General features: G+C 39.5%; 1 protein-coding gene across 2 annotated transcripts in view; it reads left to right on the top strand.

The window, feature by feature from the left end:
* The window catches only part of pacs1a (phosphofurin acidic cluster sorting protein 1a), a 41023-nt gene that overhangs the window by 3315 nt on the left and 23353 nt on the right, over positions 1-14355 (top strand). The window contains exons 2-10 of one of the 2 annotated variants that reach the window (XM_016244913.1): positions 6052-6139; positions 6229-6318; positions 6477-6602; positions 8216-8360; positions 8530-8621; positions 9844-9936; positions 10424-10483; positions 10929-11089; positions 11423-11516. In XM_016244913.1, the coding sequence (XP_016100399.1) occupies positions 6052-6139; positions 6229-6318; positions 6477-6602; positions 8216-8360; positions 8530-8621; positions 9844-9936; positions 10424-10483; positions 10929-11089; positions 11423-11516 (949 nt within the window). The remainder of the gene's footprint in view (positions 1-6051; positions 6140-6228; positions 6319-6476; positions 6603-8215; positions 8361-8529; positions 8622-9843; positions 9937-10423; positions 10484-10928; positions 11090-11422; positions 11517-14355) is intronic. The other variant, XM_016244915.1, reaches the window with a different exon arrangement.

Here is a 14355-nt window from a genome sequence, read left to right as displayed (position 1 = left end):
TATATAAGAAATGTATCTTTAAATTACTTCTGTGGTAACCTGGCGCTATAGAGAAAATATAATTAAATAAAATTAACTTGACCTTCCAGGGGGGCGGGGGTGCCGTTCCCGCCCCCCCCCTAAAATAATGGCAGGGGAAACACTGTTTGGGCATAAAAAAGATCTAGAAAGTTACAAATCTCAAAGTCCACTCCAAAGGGAGATATTTCGTTTTTTAAAAATCCATTTTCAAGAACTACAGCAAACGGCTCGTTTGGACTACAGCGTTTGGTTTCTACAACATGACGTAGCTGGGCGCCGCGGACAGACGCCGAACGGCGCCGCCGGTGTGCCTACACTCATAGAAAATAATGTAATTGAATTTTAAAGACGTGGCGTGATGCTTCTCGTCCGGTGTGCATCCGCCTGCCTTTTGGTCACCGGACCTCAGTGACCAAACGTCTTTGTTTGGGCTTCCGAAAGCAGATGATGTCATGGAAACAGTGGTTGCAATTTATTTTTTAACTCTGTTCCTGAGCATTATAACCCCAATTTGCTATTGTGTGCTGCACATTTTACTGAGGACAGCTTCCACAACATGAGGGAGTACAGTGCCTGCCGGATTCGCCAAAAAGCTTTTGTTGAAAGACGGAGCAAGGGGCGTGGGAGTACCGAAACACCATCTAAGCTGTTCGCCAATCACAACGCACTGAGACAGCTAACCAATCACAACACATTTTGTTTTTCGGAAAGGCAGACCTTCATCAAAGCCGGAACTAATCGAGCCGTTTGTGCCAGGATGGGGAGAAAGGTATTTTAATAATGTCAATTATGTGAAAAATAATGTGTTTTTCGAACCAACAAAACAAAACAAAACAAAATCAAGACTTTGTAAAAGAGCATAATAGGACCCCTTTAAACTGTGCACCTCCACTGTATAATATGCACAGTAATATGGAGGCATGCTCTTTACTATTTCTGAATATTTCTCATTGCTCTCATGAAGGGATTGTGATATAGAAATGTAGAGGAGGGGCTTTGGGATGCTTCATGCAAGGAGTGGAGGGGAAAATGGCCACAAAGCAAAGAGCTGATTGCAATAAGAGCGTCCAGCAGAGAAGAAAAAAGCATAGAAGTGACAGACGCTCAGAATAAAGAGCATTATTTCCGCTATGAAGACATTATTAATCTTGTCTCTTTCTTTGACACTGGCTCCATAATGCTTTTAAAGGCTTTTTGTGACTGTTTTAGGGGTTTCATTTCTTACTTTGTACTTTCCATTCAACTGCATCAGTAAGATTATTGCTGAATTTAAACCCTAAATTGATGTTGCAGCATATTGTCCCATTAGAATGTTGCGTAAGATCACTGAAAGGTGAGATGTGTGTCCGGTTTGCCCCTCCTCTCCCAATTTCATTACCTATGTGCTCTAGAGTTACACTCTAATGCACAGGGACAGACTTGTAAGTGAATTAGACCCAGTTCAATATAGATCACTTTGAAGAGAGGACTGGGTTCAAGCTGCTATTATGTATTAATGCCTTTTCTTGTTTAGCTTAGCATGAGATGTTGCTTTTAGGCAATGCAAGGGCATCTGTAGCTTAGAAATGAAATCTGTTTGCAAGTCAAGATATCTTATTGTATCATATGAAGCCAGTATGTGTATATAAACTGAGCAAAAAAAGAAATGTCCCTTTTTTGGGATACTGTATTTTAAAGATAATTTTATAAAATCCAAATAAGCTTTACATATCTGTATTAGAAAGTGTTTAAACTGTTTTCCATGCTTGCTCAATGAACCATAAACAATTATTGCACACGCACCTTAACAGTCCTTTAGACACTTATAGTTTACAGGGGGAGGAAAAAAAATGTCACTGTTCCAATAACTTGGGACATTAAAGAGACCTTTCTGCTGACTCTGAAAACACCACAATAAAGATGCCCAGGGTTCCTGATCACCTGTGTGAACATGCCATAGTGAGGCATGAGAACGGCAATAAACTGCAATGTCCATAATGTAAGAGGCCTAGGACAATGCTACAGGGAGACAGGAAGGACAGCTGATCGTCCTTGTAATGTCAGACTACATGTGACCATATGTACCCCGAGACGTGTTCCAAGAAGTTGCCAGTGCCTTGGTGGAAGAGTGAAGTTGCCTAACATCTCGTAGCAAAAACTCACAGATATTTCTCAGTCCATGAGATGAGATGCACTGTAGTACTTAAAGCAGCTGGAGGACACACCACATACTGACTGCTACTTTGGATATTGATTCCTGCTCTGTTCAGTGACTCATTATTCCATTTCTGTTTGTCTAATGTTTGTGAATTTTGTTCCATTTATGTGTCAGTTGTTGAATCTTATTATGATCATACAAATCTTTACTCTTAGTCTTAATAAGAAATTTGATAGAAAAAACAGTTGAAAATGTGAGACTATTTTTTTATGAATGCACCTATGTATTGGCCGATTCCAATTACTGGCTGATAAATTGGTGCATTCATTACATGCATATATATATATACACACACTGCCTTTGTAAAGTCAATTAGTGAAATCAAATGTCAGATTGCATCCTGCCAATAAAAAGGGGGCGGAAAAACGTGTCAGACTGCAACTCATATAGTACTGTTTCTTAAGAAATGATCTCTTGTGTAGAATTTAGGGCTGTCGAGATGATAGCAATCTAAAAGAAAAATAGTGCATTAACGCAGGTTCTTTTGACCTTATGAATCACCCGTAGTTTAGTCTGTTTTTTTTTCCCCAGCAAAAAAAAAAACCTGCACGTCCCATCCATCCTCGAAAAGAGCTTTGCGCTTCTGTGAAGAAATAAAGTCTTAGTTTTCAAATTCTTTCCAGGTTTATTACAAATTTCAATAAATAAATGAAACTAACAATAAATGCCATTTTGACATTCTTAAATGTGGTGTGGCAGATCTGACTCATTACAAGGGGTCTTGAGACATCTATTTTACATTACTATAAGTTATAGCATGAAATAAACATGAACACGAACATCAGAAGGTATGTTAGAAGATACGGTTGATTATAATAGTTTGAGCTCTGTTTTGTTCGTTAACTTTTAATGTTATACAATGTACCAAATGAGAGGGTTCAGAGTATAGATTACTGCCTTATACTTTCTTTAAGGAAAACGCTCTGGTTACTATCGTAACCTCGGTTCCCTGAGAGCGGGAACGAGACATCACGGAGATATTTCTCCGTTATGGGAACTCCTTCCCTTCCAACCTTTCCTGAAGTCCTGTTGGCTCCCGCCAGTCCGATGACTGGCCAATTGACGCAAAGTATGCAAATCGCATGCAAATACTGATGAGCTCGAGAGGCAGTATAAAATGCGGTGTACGCGTCAATTACGTCAGAATCTGATACTGAACGCAGCTTAGCTGATCGAGCAGCGAACACGGCGACCACCGTGATGTCTCGTTCCCGCTGTCAGGGAACCGAGGTTACGATAGTAACCGGAGCGTTCCCTCTCGAGCTTTCACGAGACATCACAGATATATTTCTCTGTTATGGGAACGATATTCAATCCCGCCGTGAGAGAGGCTACGAGCAGCCTGTACAAGTTACACACTCAGCGAAGATAGAACACACACAATTCCCAACCAATAGCGACGCTTGTTAGGCGGGCTCGCAGCTGATAGGTGGAGATAAGCCAATGAGCGTCTAAGGCCTCGGCCGGAGAGTGACGCTGCAGTCACCGGGTCCGAAGCGAATACAATCACTGTCCACACAAAACGCATGCAAATCCCCTATGCGCTTAGCCGAAGCGAGGGCAAGAATAAGTGCAGTTTTGAGAGATAGCTCCTTCATATCAACGGATGCTAAAGGCTCAAATGGTGGCTGTGAATGAGCTCTTAACACCACCTCTAGGTCCCAGGGCGGGACTGAAGGCGGACGTGGGGGATGCAATCTTCTCGCTCCCTTAAGAAAACTCACCACCAGTGCGTGCCTACCTACCGATTGCCCGCCCAGCGGGGAACGAAACGAGGCAATAGCGGCCACATAGACTTTCAGTGTTGATGGCAGAGATCCACTATCCAGCCTTTACTCTGGCTGCTGGCCAGTGCGATGTCAGAGCGTCCCCTTCCAGCGGGGAGTGAGACAGGGAGAAGAACAGCGGGCAGTGCGCATTCTCGCTCGTGGTGAACAGATCCACTTCCGCTCTCCCGTAGCGGGTCCAAATCATCCGCACAGACTCAGGGTTCAACCTCCACTCTCCTTGAGGAATCCCCTTCCTTGAAAGCATGTCCGCCCCGCTGTTCAGGAGACCGGGGATGTGCGCTGCTCTGATGGAGAGAAAGTGACGGTCCGCCCATAGCAGGAGATTCGCTGCTTGCTTGTACAAAGCCCTGGAACGTACGCCTCCTTGGTGATTTATGTATGAGACCACAGACATGTTGTCGGTGCGAATCAGTACCTGTCGCTGTTCTAGCTGGGGCCGAAAATCCTTTAGAGCTAAGAACACTACTTCCAGTTCCAAGCGGTTTATGTGCCACCGGCTCTGGGGTTCTGACCACAGCCCCGAAGCTGGCATGCCCTCGCACACAGCTCCCCAGCCGCGAGTCGATGCGTCCGTCGTGACCACAACGCGTGACGTCACCGAGTAACGTTAGCCGTTACCACTGTGGCCGCTAGCCTGGGGTTATTCCTCCGCTGGGAAGAGCCAGGTGCCGACGAGGATCTGGATCTCGCTGTCTGCTGCTGGAATGGCAGATCCTTAGTGGCCTCTGCCGTGAGGGCTCCGCCCTCCTTCGCCTGAAAAACTTGCAGCACTGCCTTGGCGTGCAGCGCGGAAGCCGCCTCGCCATCAGACGCATATGCTTTATTGGCAAGACATGTAGGCCTACCTGAAATATTTCCAAATGAATTAATAGTGAATCGAATTGTGTAATACCGTATATAGTTTTCATACTGTCTGTACTGTGGCTTAAGCATTCAATAAGAAAATTCAAACCAAAGAGCACAAAAACTTGTATGTATATGTATGTATGTATATGTGTGTGTGTGTGTGTGTGGAATTTATAGTATTAGTGCATTATATTTAATGTTACTTTGCATGTGTATCTAATTTATTAAACATTCATGACAGTGTTCCCCTGTCATTGTGTAAATCTACAACCCGTCACAGAACCTGAATGAGCTCAGTGCTTGTGTGCTGTGTCACTCTGAGATTTATCCCCTAAATCTAATATCATCAATGCAGTGTTCTTGACTTCAGGCCAAAAACATATCAGCACACCTTGTGGAGATGTATCAGAGGACAACTCAGTTTTTGGGACATTGCATTCTTTGTCTGTTTCCTCTTCAAATGTCCTGTCTATGTGCAGTGGAGAGATTAATTGAAAAATGGTTTTCATTTCAGGATCCTTTGGTAGCTGTCCTTAGAATGCTAGATTGATACTAAAGCTCCAGTCATGTTTGTTTTCTTTCCATTTATTTTATAGATAGATAGATAAAATAGATAGTTTAGTGCAAAAATGAACAATCTGCCATTTACTCACACTCATGTCGATCCAATCCGATCATGGAAGTTTTCTGTGAAGTTCTGTGTAGCTTTTCCATGATGGCTATCCATAATGATGTCAAACTCCAAAAAGGAACAAAAATTATTATTATTATTTTTTATTTTTTTTGGAGTTAGACAGACAGAGGCACTATGGAAAAAGAACGGTGTGTAAATTATTTAAAAATTCTCCTTTTGTGTTCCACAGCAAAAACAACAACAGCATATGGGGTTGGAACGACATGAGGGCCATTAAATATCAATCCCTTGAAATATATGAGGCACATTTCAATTTGTAATTGTGTCTGACAATGACATATATTAAAAACCATCATGGCACTTCTCAATCACAGTACGAAAAGGTCGCAATTGTTGTGTGGAATTTTAGGTGAAATGTCAGCCAAAATTGCATCTGGGATTTAAGGCCAAAATGTCAACTCTGAGGCAAACTTGATAAGCCAGCTTGGGGACTGATTATTCATTCAGCTGCCATAGCAACTTGTCCTCAGAGCAACTTGAGCATCTCTTGTTTTCTCTTGCAGACTTCTCAGTCTAACTCTTAAAAAATTGGTGATTTTGAAGGAGCTGGACCGAGATCTTACTTCGGTGGTCATTGCAGTTAAACTTCAGGTAAAATTAGTTTTACTGCTTTGCATCACTCAAATATAAATCTGTTAATCTATGTTTAGGTGACTTGATGAGTGCAAATGTCTCTTTAGGGCTCAAAACGCATTTTGCGGTCAAATGAAATCATGCTGTCTTCTGTAGGCCTTACTGAGACTGATCTTCAGCTGACCTTCTCTCTTCAGGTTAGCAGTGTTTGAGTGCCTTTTGGATTAGAATAGAACTAAATTGACTTTCAGATTTAATATTACGATAAGTCCCTAAGTGACTCTTCCCATAGTGAATTATATCTAGTTAATGTTACATTTTGCAGTCTTTTCTCGTCCTTCCATTTTGTCTTCAGTACCCACACTTTTTGAAGAGAGATGCCAACAAGCTTCAGATTATGCTCCAGAGACGCAAGAGGTACAAGAATCGCACTATACTGGGCTATAAGACCCTTGCCCTAGGGATGATAAATATGGCTGAGGTGAGGAACTGCAAAACCAACAGATCTGGTTCAGCCACATTTTTGTGTGATTCTGGACTGCTTATGTAAAGTAAAAAAATTTAGCACAGGTTTGAAAATGTTTCAAAAAATGTCATAAAATACATGGAAGGCTGCTGTAGGAGGTGGAATAGAACAACTTTCTATGCTTCAGTCAGGTTTTTTTTTTTAATCACTTTAACAGTAATGAAACTTCTCACAGATACACCAAAAATCCACACAGGTCATTTTGTATCTGTAATTTAATGCCCAAATAAATGCCAAGACATTTGCATTTGTACTATGATTCAGTACATGACTAACTGTTGAAAGCACATCCACGTCATGTTACATTATTATTGATTTAAAAAAAAATCTCTAAATCAACAAGAATAAAAGTTTGAAGCACATACATGTCTGTTAGCACAAAAAGTGTTTTAGACTTTTTAAGCAGGTCAGACAATATATTGAATATATTTTGCTGCAAAAATATTTAAATATAAAGGGGTAGTCCACTCAAAAATTAAAAATCTGTCAACACAAAATATATTTTGAAGCATGTTGGTTTTTTGTCCATATAATGGAAGCCAGTGGAATGGAAGTCAACATTCTACAAAATATCTTCTTTTCTGATACATAGAAAAAAGAAATGCATACTTAAAGGGGTCATTGGATGCGACATGCATTTTTACAAGTTGTTTGAACTGAAATGTGTGTTGGCAGTGTGTACACAAACACCCTATAATGTTAAAAATCCACCCAGTGTTTTTTTCTCCTTTCTCATATCAAGCCATTTTCAGATGCTTGTCTGTGTGATGTCACACAGACCCAGGCCCCTCCCACGATTGTTGATTGACACTACCGTTTTATCTTAGCTGCCATCAGTCTGCCATTGTTTCGACGCCGGAGCAGGAGTAGACAAGAATGGCTTCTAAGCGATTGAGGTGCTCTGTTGTTGGATGTAATAATGAACATAGCAGTCGTCATTTACTCCCGACATCTGAGCCGCTGAAGACGCAGAGGATTAGCTTTGTTTTGAAGGGAATGCATCCTCCGATCTACCTAAATGCATTTATGTTCGCGCGAATCATTCGTGATCCAGCCTTCCTACAGAAGTGAGTATAAGGTTATTTTATGAATCTTTGCAAATCGCCTTTCCTAACAACGTGCTAGTTAGCAAGTTCCGAGGCTAAAATAAACAGTCTCATGAGAACGGCTCGTCACCCTATGGAAGAGAGGGGCGGTGTGAGCAGAGCTCATTAGCATTTAAAGGAACATGCACTAAAACGGGTTGCTGAAAACAAGAGCTGATTTTGACAAGGTAAAAAGGATGGTTTTCCACTACCATTGAGAAATTTTAACCAAAGTATGTTATAGACCCTAAAGAATCATATCAACTTGTGGAAAATGGGCATCCGATGACCCCTTTAACATTAGGGTGAGTAAATGATCACAGTATGTTTATTTTTGGGTTGCATATCCCTTTAAGCACCTTAAACTAATCTAAGATTTTGTAGTTTGTTTTATTTGCACTGTAATAATTCAGCATGTGTGTTTTGTAATCAGTTCGTAAACTAGACCAGTTTCCTTAATGGCTTCTGTTGTCCTGTCCATAGGTGATGCAGCATCCTACCGAAGGTGCTCAGGTGTTGGGCTTGCACACGACTGTGAAGGACACACCAGTGCCCGTTGCTGAGATCAGGGTCTATTCTCTCTCCAGTCAACCCATCGACCCAGAGGGACCAAAGACCAAGCTATCCGGTGAGACTTGCACACTTTGATATATATTTCAATTTAAACCAGCTAATGAGAAATTACAAAAAGAGGTCAAGGCTGCTTTTTTACATTTTTGAGAACACTTTTGGTAAGTTCTTTAGCAAGGCCTGCTCTGGTTTAATCGCTTGCATGGTTCCTGTTTTCTTCCTTTTAGATCGTTCACCAGACATCGATAATTACTCTGAGGAGGAAGAGGAAAGCTATTCGTCAGAGCAGGACGGCAGTGATGACCCTCTACAGGGGCAGGTAAGGCTTGTGAGATTGAAGTGATTGATTTTGATATTCAGCCATCTTGCCTATTTCCCGTTTAGTGAATTAGAACAGAGCACAGAGACTGAAGTCAGATCACTGAAGAAATGCACTGCATGCTTTTGTAAAGCAAAAATATAATCAGATAAGAAGTATAAAATCTGTGGCATGAAAAGACACTCTGGGCAGTGATAGGAAAGAAATTTAAAGAAATGCAGACAGCAAAAATGCCTGATTTTAATTGATTAGTTCGCCCAAAAGCAAAAATTGTCATCACTTACATGCAGTTTCAGATTTGACTTTATTTTTCCTTGGAACACAAAAAATGGGTGTTTTGAAGACTCTTTTCCATGTAACATCAAAGATGTAGATTAGTTTTATTTCATAGGAACAGATTTATTGAAATTTAGCATTACAACACTTGCCAATGGATCCTCTGCAGGGAATGGGTGCCGCAAAATAAGAGTTCAAACAGCTGATAAAAACAGCATAACCCACACATACTTGACATGAATCCAGTACATCATCTTGTGAAGTGAAAAGCTGCATATTTGTAATTAACAAATCCATCATTAAAATTTTTAATTTTAAACCATCGCTTTAGGTTTCATGAAGTCCATTCAATGTTGGCCTCTCGCATCAAGATCCACCATCGTATTTGTTTAAAACTAATTTGCACTGTTATCACTTGTAAACAGTGCTTGATCTGTGCATATTTCTTTCCTGAATCAGACAACTTTTTCACTGGAGAAACCAATGTTATATACTGTATTTTAGCTGAAAGAAACTGTTTGAAATTAAAAAAGATTTTCCGCTTCACAAGACGTTAATTGATATACTGGAGTTGTGTGGATTGCTTGTGAATTATTGTGATGTTTTTATCAGCTGTTTGAACTCTGACGGCACCCATTCACTGCAGAGGATCCCTTGGTGAGCAAGTGACATAATGCTAAATTTCTCCAAATCTTTTCTAAGAAGAAACTCACCCACATCTCTGATGGCCTGAGGTAAATTTTCAGCAAAGTTTTATTTTAGGGTGAACTATTCTTTTAAAATCCATATTGCCACAGACTTGTAATATAGTGCCCAAGTCGTATGGATCACTTCAATGGTGTTTTTTTTTCATCTCTGGCACTTGAGAGACTTAATCACTGTGAAATGTTATTTTATTCAAGTAAGGTTTTTGAGGGTTTAATCATGGTTTGTCATTTTTGGGCAGTACCTCTATGATGACGAGGATGAACTGAGGAAAAAGAAACCTCGCCGTAAACTCCCCTCCACAGCCTCCATCACCAGAGCTAACGTAAGTGACGTAAGTGATCTGTCCAGGATTGGAAAACAGACCTCGAGAGAACCAGAGCAGCTTTCTCTGTGCCTCCATGTTGACTCGGGCTTTGTCAGGAAGCTAACCAACTGTATATTTCTCCCTGAGGCCACTGATGTTCTTTACATGTAGCAGCGGTTGCAATAGGAGCTGCTGCAATTTTTGCAGTCATATGGAAACTCTAGGGATGGGGCTTCTGAGCACATTAACTGTTATCGGCTTCCTCCTCTCAGATGCCTTCACAAGTCTGCGTTGTTTTCCTGTGTGCTCTTGTCTTCTAGCTGACAAGCCTCTAGTCCCTTCTCCAGCACTCTGTGTTTGTTGTGACAGCGTTTTTTTTTCGCTCTCTGCTCGCTGCTATTTTTGTTCCCTGCTGTTGTTCAGCCAGATACGCTGTTAATTTGTGTCTGTTTGCTATTGTTGCTTATGACTCCCCCGTTTTCTGTCTAACAAGGTGTTTGTGTTTTAAATCTAGCAACCCAACATCAAACAGAAGCTTATGGCATTGGTGAAATGGTTCAAAGTGTCTGATGAGGTAATTGCATCCTGTCTGTAAATTTAGTGTAATTCAACCACAGAGGTCTTTTCCCTTCCACTCTCACTAATTTGTCTTTAAGGATTGTATTTGGTCACTTTGGACATTACAAATAAGATTCATTATTTTCATTTAATAGCTAATTACCAGTACGTGGCTTATATTAAAAAGTCTCTACTAATTTATCCAAATAATTTTTTTAATTAGTTTATTTTCTTAAACTTTAAGTGTTATTAGTGTTTTTAAAGATTTAACATTAAGTAAGCGTCATATGATGAGAAAGGTAATCTAAATACAAAAATAGGGTAAAAGAGCATATACTCTAAACTTTCTGTGTCAATGTATCAATGAAAAATTCTCTAAACTAATATTGGCCAGTAAATGATATTGTACAAGTACATTGTTCATATCTATCAGTAATTGATTGGTAATATTTTGCATGCAGGTGGGGTTTGGTTTGGATCATGTGTCCCAAGAGCAAATCCGAGATGTGGAAGAGGATCTGGATGAGCTCTATGACAGTCTTGAGATGTACAACCCCAGTGACAGTGGCCCAGACATGGAAGAAACGGACAGTATTATCAGCACACCCAAACCCAAACTCCGGTACTGCATTCACTAGCTAATATTTATTTTTATGGCACCCACTTTCAGATATCGATTTAGTAATTTTGCTCTGCATTACACAGATGTGATTAAATAATTAAGGAGGTAGCCAATAACTGTAGTGGTGTTGTTTCTGTTGCAAAAGATTCTGGAATATATTGTATAATAGGAAATATGTACAAGCAGCATATTTCACTCTCAAATGCAGGAATAAACTGACATAAAAATCTTTTTTTAGTCACACACTGAGCGGGCAAGCTGCCTACACCTCAGTTTTTTTCTTATTCTGACCCTGGCTTTGCGTGTGTGTGTGTGTGTGTGTGTGTGTTTTAGGCCGTTTTTTGAAGGCACGTCACAGTCCAGCTCTCAGACTGAGTTTGGTAGCTTGAATAGCAGGTGCAGCCACAGCAAACACAAGCTGAGTCCTGTGAGTGTCATTCAGAGAGAGACCTTATTTCACCATTGCAATTTAGCTTTACTTTGCTTTGCCTTATTGCTGCTGCTTTTAAAGGGATAGTGCACCCAAAAATGAAAATCACCCCATGATTTACTCACCCTCTAGCCATCCCAGGTGTATATGACTTTCTTCTTTCAGGCGAATGCAATCGGAGTTATATTAAAAAATGTCCTGGCTCTTCCAAACTTTATAATGGCAGTGAATGGTGGTCGAGATTTTGAAGCAAAATAAAGTGTTCATTCATCATAAAAAGTACTCCACACAGGTTTGGAGGGTTAGTAAAGGCCTTCTGAAGGGATGCGTTTGTGTAAGAATAATATCCATATTTAAAACTATATAAACTGTAATAGAGCAAAACAAAACACCGGTCATGAATTAGAAATACAAAATAAAGACATATTTTCACCAGAGCTTACTAGGGGTGTTGAAATTAATGCATCGCGATGCAGACATGGACGATTCTGCATCGATGCAGTAAAACACCATAATCGATTATAGCCTACTGACGTCATTCGCATAAGCATGTGTCACGCTAGCTTAAAATGGTTTTAAAAAAACAAATTTTAAAAAAATGCACCCACTATTTTTGCATTTTATATTCTGAGCTTGGTTTTTTGCCGCATATGGCACATGTATGTGCTAGAGACAATCGCGGCGGGCTTCATTGCACAGAATATGCGCTGTGAGACACATGCACGTTGCTTGACAGTTTTTGCTTCCACCTGTCATTATTTCAGTGTTTCACTTTAGATATGCCTTTATTAATGGCGTTTGGAATGCGGTACGTATTAGAGGAAACCCACAAAGGCAACTGACAGACTTTCACTTGCACCTTGTGTTTGTTGTCCTGAAGCTCGCAGCTGCGATTAAATGCGCTTGCATGTCCGAATAATTTTATGATAGGAAATTGATGTTAACACAGTCAGTTATGTTTTCAGAACAGGACTGAAACGTCGAAAACGTCGAAATAGATCTGTGCACTGCCAATGATGTCATCAGTAATAATCAAACAACCCAGCATATACCACATATGTTTTTAATGCACCGCATGCTGATTTTAATGCACCACACGCTTCTTTTAATGCACCACATCAGCTTAGGCATACATACATATAAATATAGTAATCTTACCGTGAATTGGAAAGGAAAAAACAAACAAAAAAACATTGACACAGAAGCTAGAATAGGTGTAGTATGTGTTGGGTATGTGTCATTATTATTATTACGATTGTTATTAAATTATTATTATTATTCTCATTACTTTTATTATTATTGATATTACTGTTGCCGTCATCACAAGGTATTATCATCACCATCTTTAGTATTATTATTATTATTATTATTATGCATGCTAGTACTACTTGAATACTACTACTATTATTGTCAGATGGTCATCACTGTTTATTTTCATTGCTGTTCTATTGCTGTTTTTGTGTTTTGTGTTCACCGTATGTTGTATGTTTTGCACTCTTAATTAAAAAAAAAAAAGTAATAATCAAACCGCAATAATTCGAAGGAAAAAATAAAAACCCATAACTATGATTGTCTGTAAGCTTTCCGATATTTAAAGCACTCTCCGACCAAGTACTTTTTGTTTATCAATTGTAATTGTCTTTTTCCCCTTTATTACTTTATTATTTGCTTGTATGTTTTAAAGCTATATTTAGTTGGTTAAATTCTTAACAATTGTTTTATTATTAATTTGTAATTTTAAAAAGTAGCCTGCCTATATCATTTAATAAAAATGCACAAAATAAATTTGATATAAAATGAATATGAAAATGTAGCCATGTGCCGTAATATTGAAAACTTAGGATGAGACATCCGTGATATCGAATCGAATCATTGACATGATAATCGTAAACGAATCGAATCGTGAAACCAGTGACGATTCACACCCCTAGAGCGTACGCTACGCATATGTCCCACATCATCCACTGGAAAGCCACTCTCTCGTGAACACACGTGTGACTGTTAGTAGCTATGTTTCCATTGTAGCGAATCAGGTCATGGGGAAATATGAATAATTAATCATAACTAGTTATAATTAATTATAAATGTTTAGATCCGCTGTAGATATTTACTTGACCTCTCAGGGTCAACTGTCTATCAATTCTAAGAACCTTAATTTCCTGGTTAAGGGAAATTACTTTCTTACTGTACAATTCTACACAGAGCTTGTAGCATAAATCTGCATGATTAAGTGACTCCAGTTATGAGCAAACAATGAACAACGTCAAGTGTGATACAAGTAAGACTTTATTAACGACATAAACACTTAAACTAGTCTAACATACTACAAAAACACTTAAACTGGTCTAACATACACATACACACACACACACACACACACACATACAGTTGGTATAGGAAAGGGTTAAAGCTTAACTCAGTAAAGAGGAGAGAAAATAAGAATATGAAGTTATGGATGTTTGCAGACCATTTGCATGTAGCGTCTCGACCAATCTGACACACTAATTTTTATTTGATTTAACAAATCAATTATTCATTAGATTAACAAATCATCACAGTCCCCTCACTCAATAAACTGGATGCCAGGATTTCTGCTGAACACCAGGCCCCCTTGGTCACCATGACAACTAATCATGATATCACTGGTTTTATGACCCCCCCAGGAATGTGAGTAGGATAACCCACTCTTTGTCCCCATAGGAGAGGCAGAGCAGAAATTGACTTTTCTACTAATTAATTCATAGGAAAACCTTTCTTTGAATGAACACACATATCCTTCAGGTCATTGTGTATGTTGTCTTTGAGATTTTATACTGTTTTATGCAGGCTTATGATG

Source organism: Sinocyclocheilus grahami, unplaced genomic scaffold (assembly GCF_001515645.1).
Source record: "Sinocyclocheilus grahami isolate Dianchi unplaced genomic scaffold, SAMN03320097.WGS_v1.1 scaffold738.1, whole genome shotgun sequence".
Classification (NCBI taxonomy): domain Eukaryota; kingdom Metazoa; phylum Chordata; class Actinopteri; order Cypriniformes; family Cyprinidae; genus Sinocyclocheilus; species Sinocyclocheilus grahami.
This window is presented reverse-complemented; position numbering and strand designations above follow the sequence as displayed.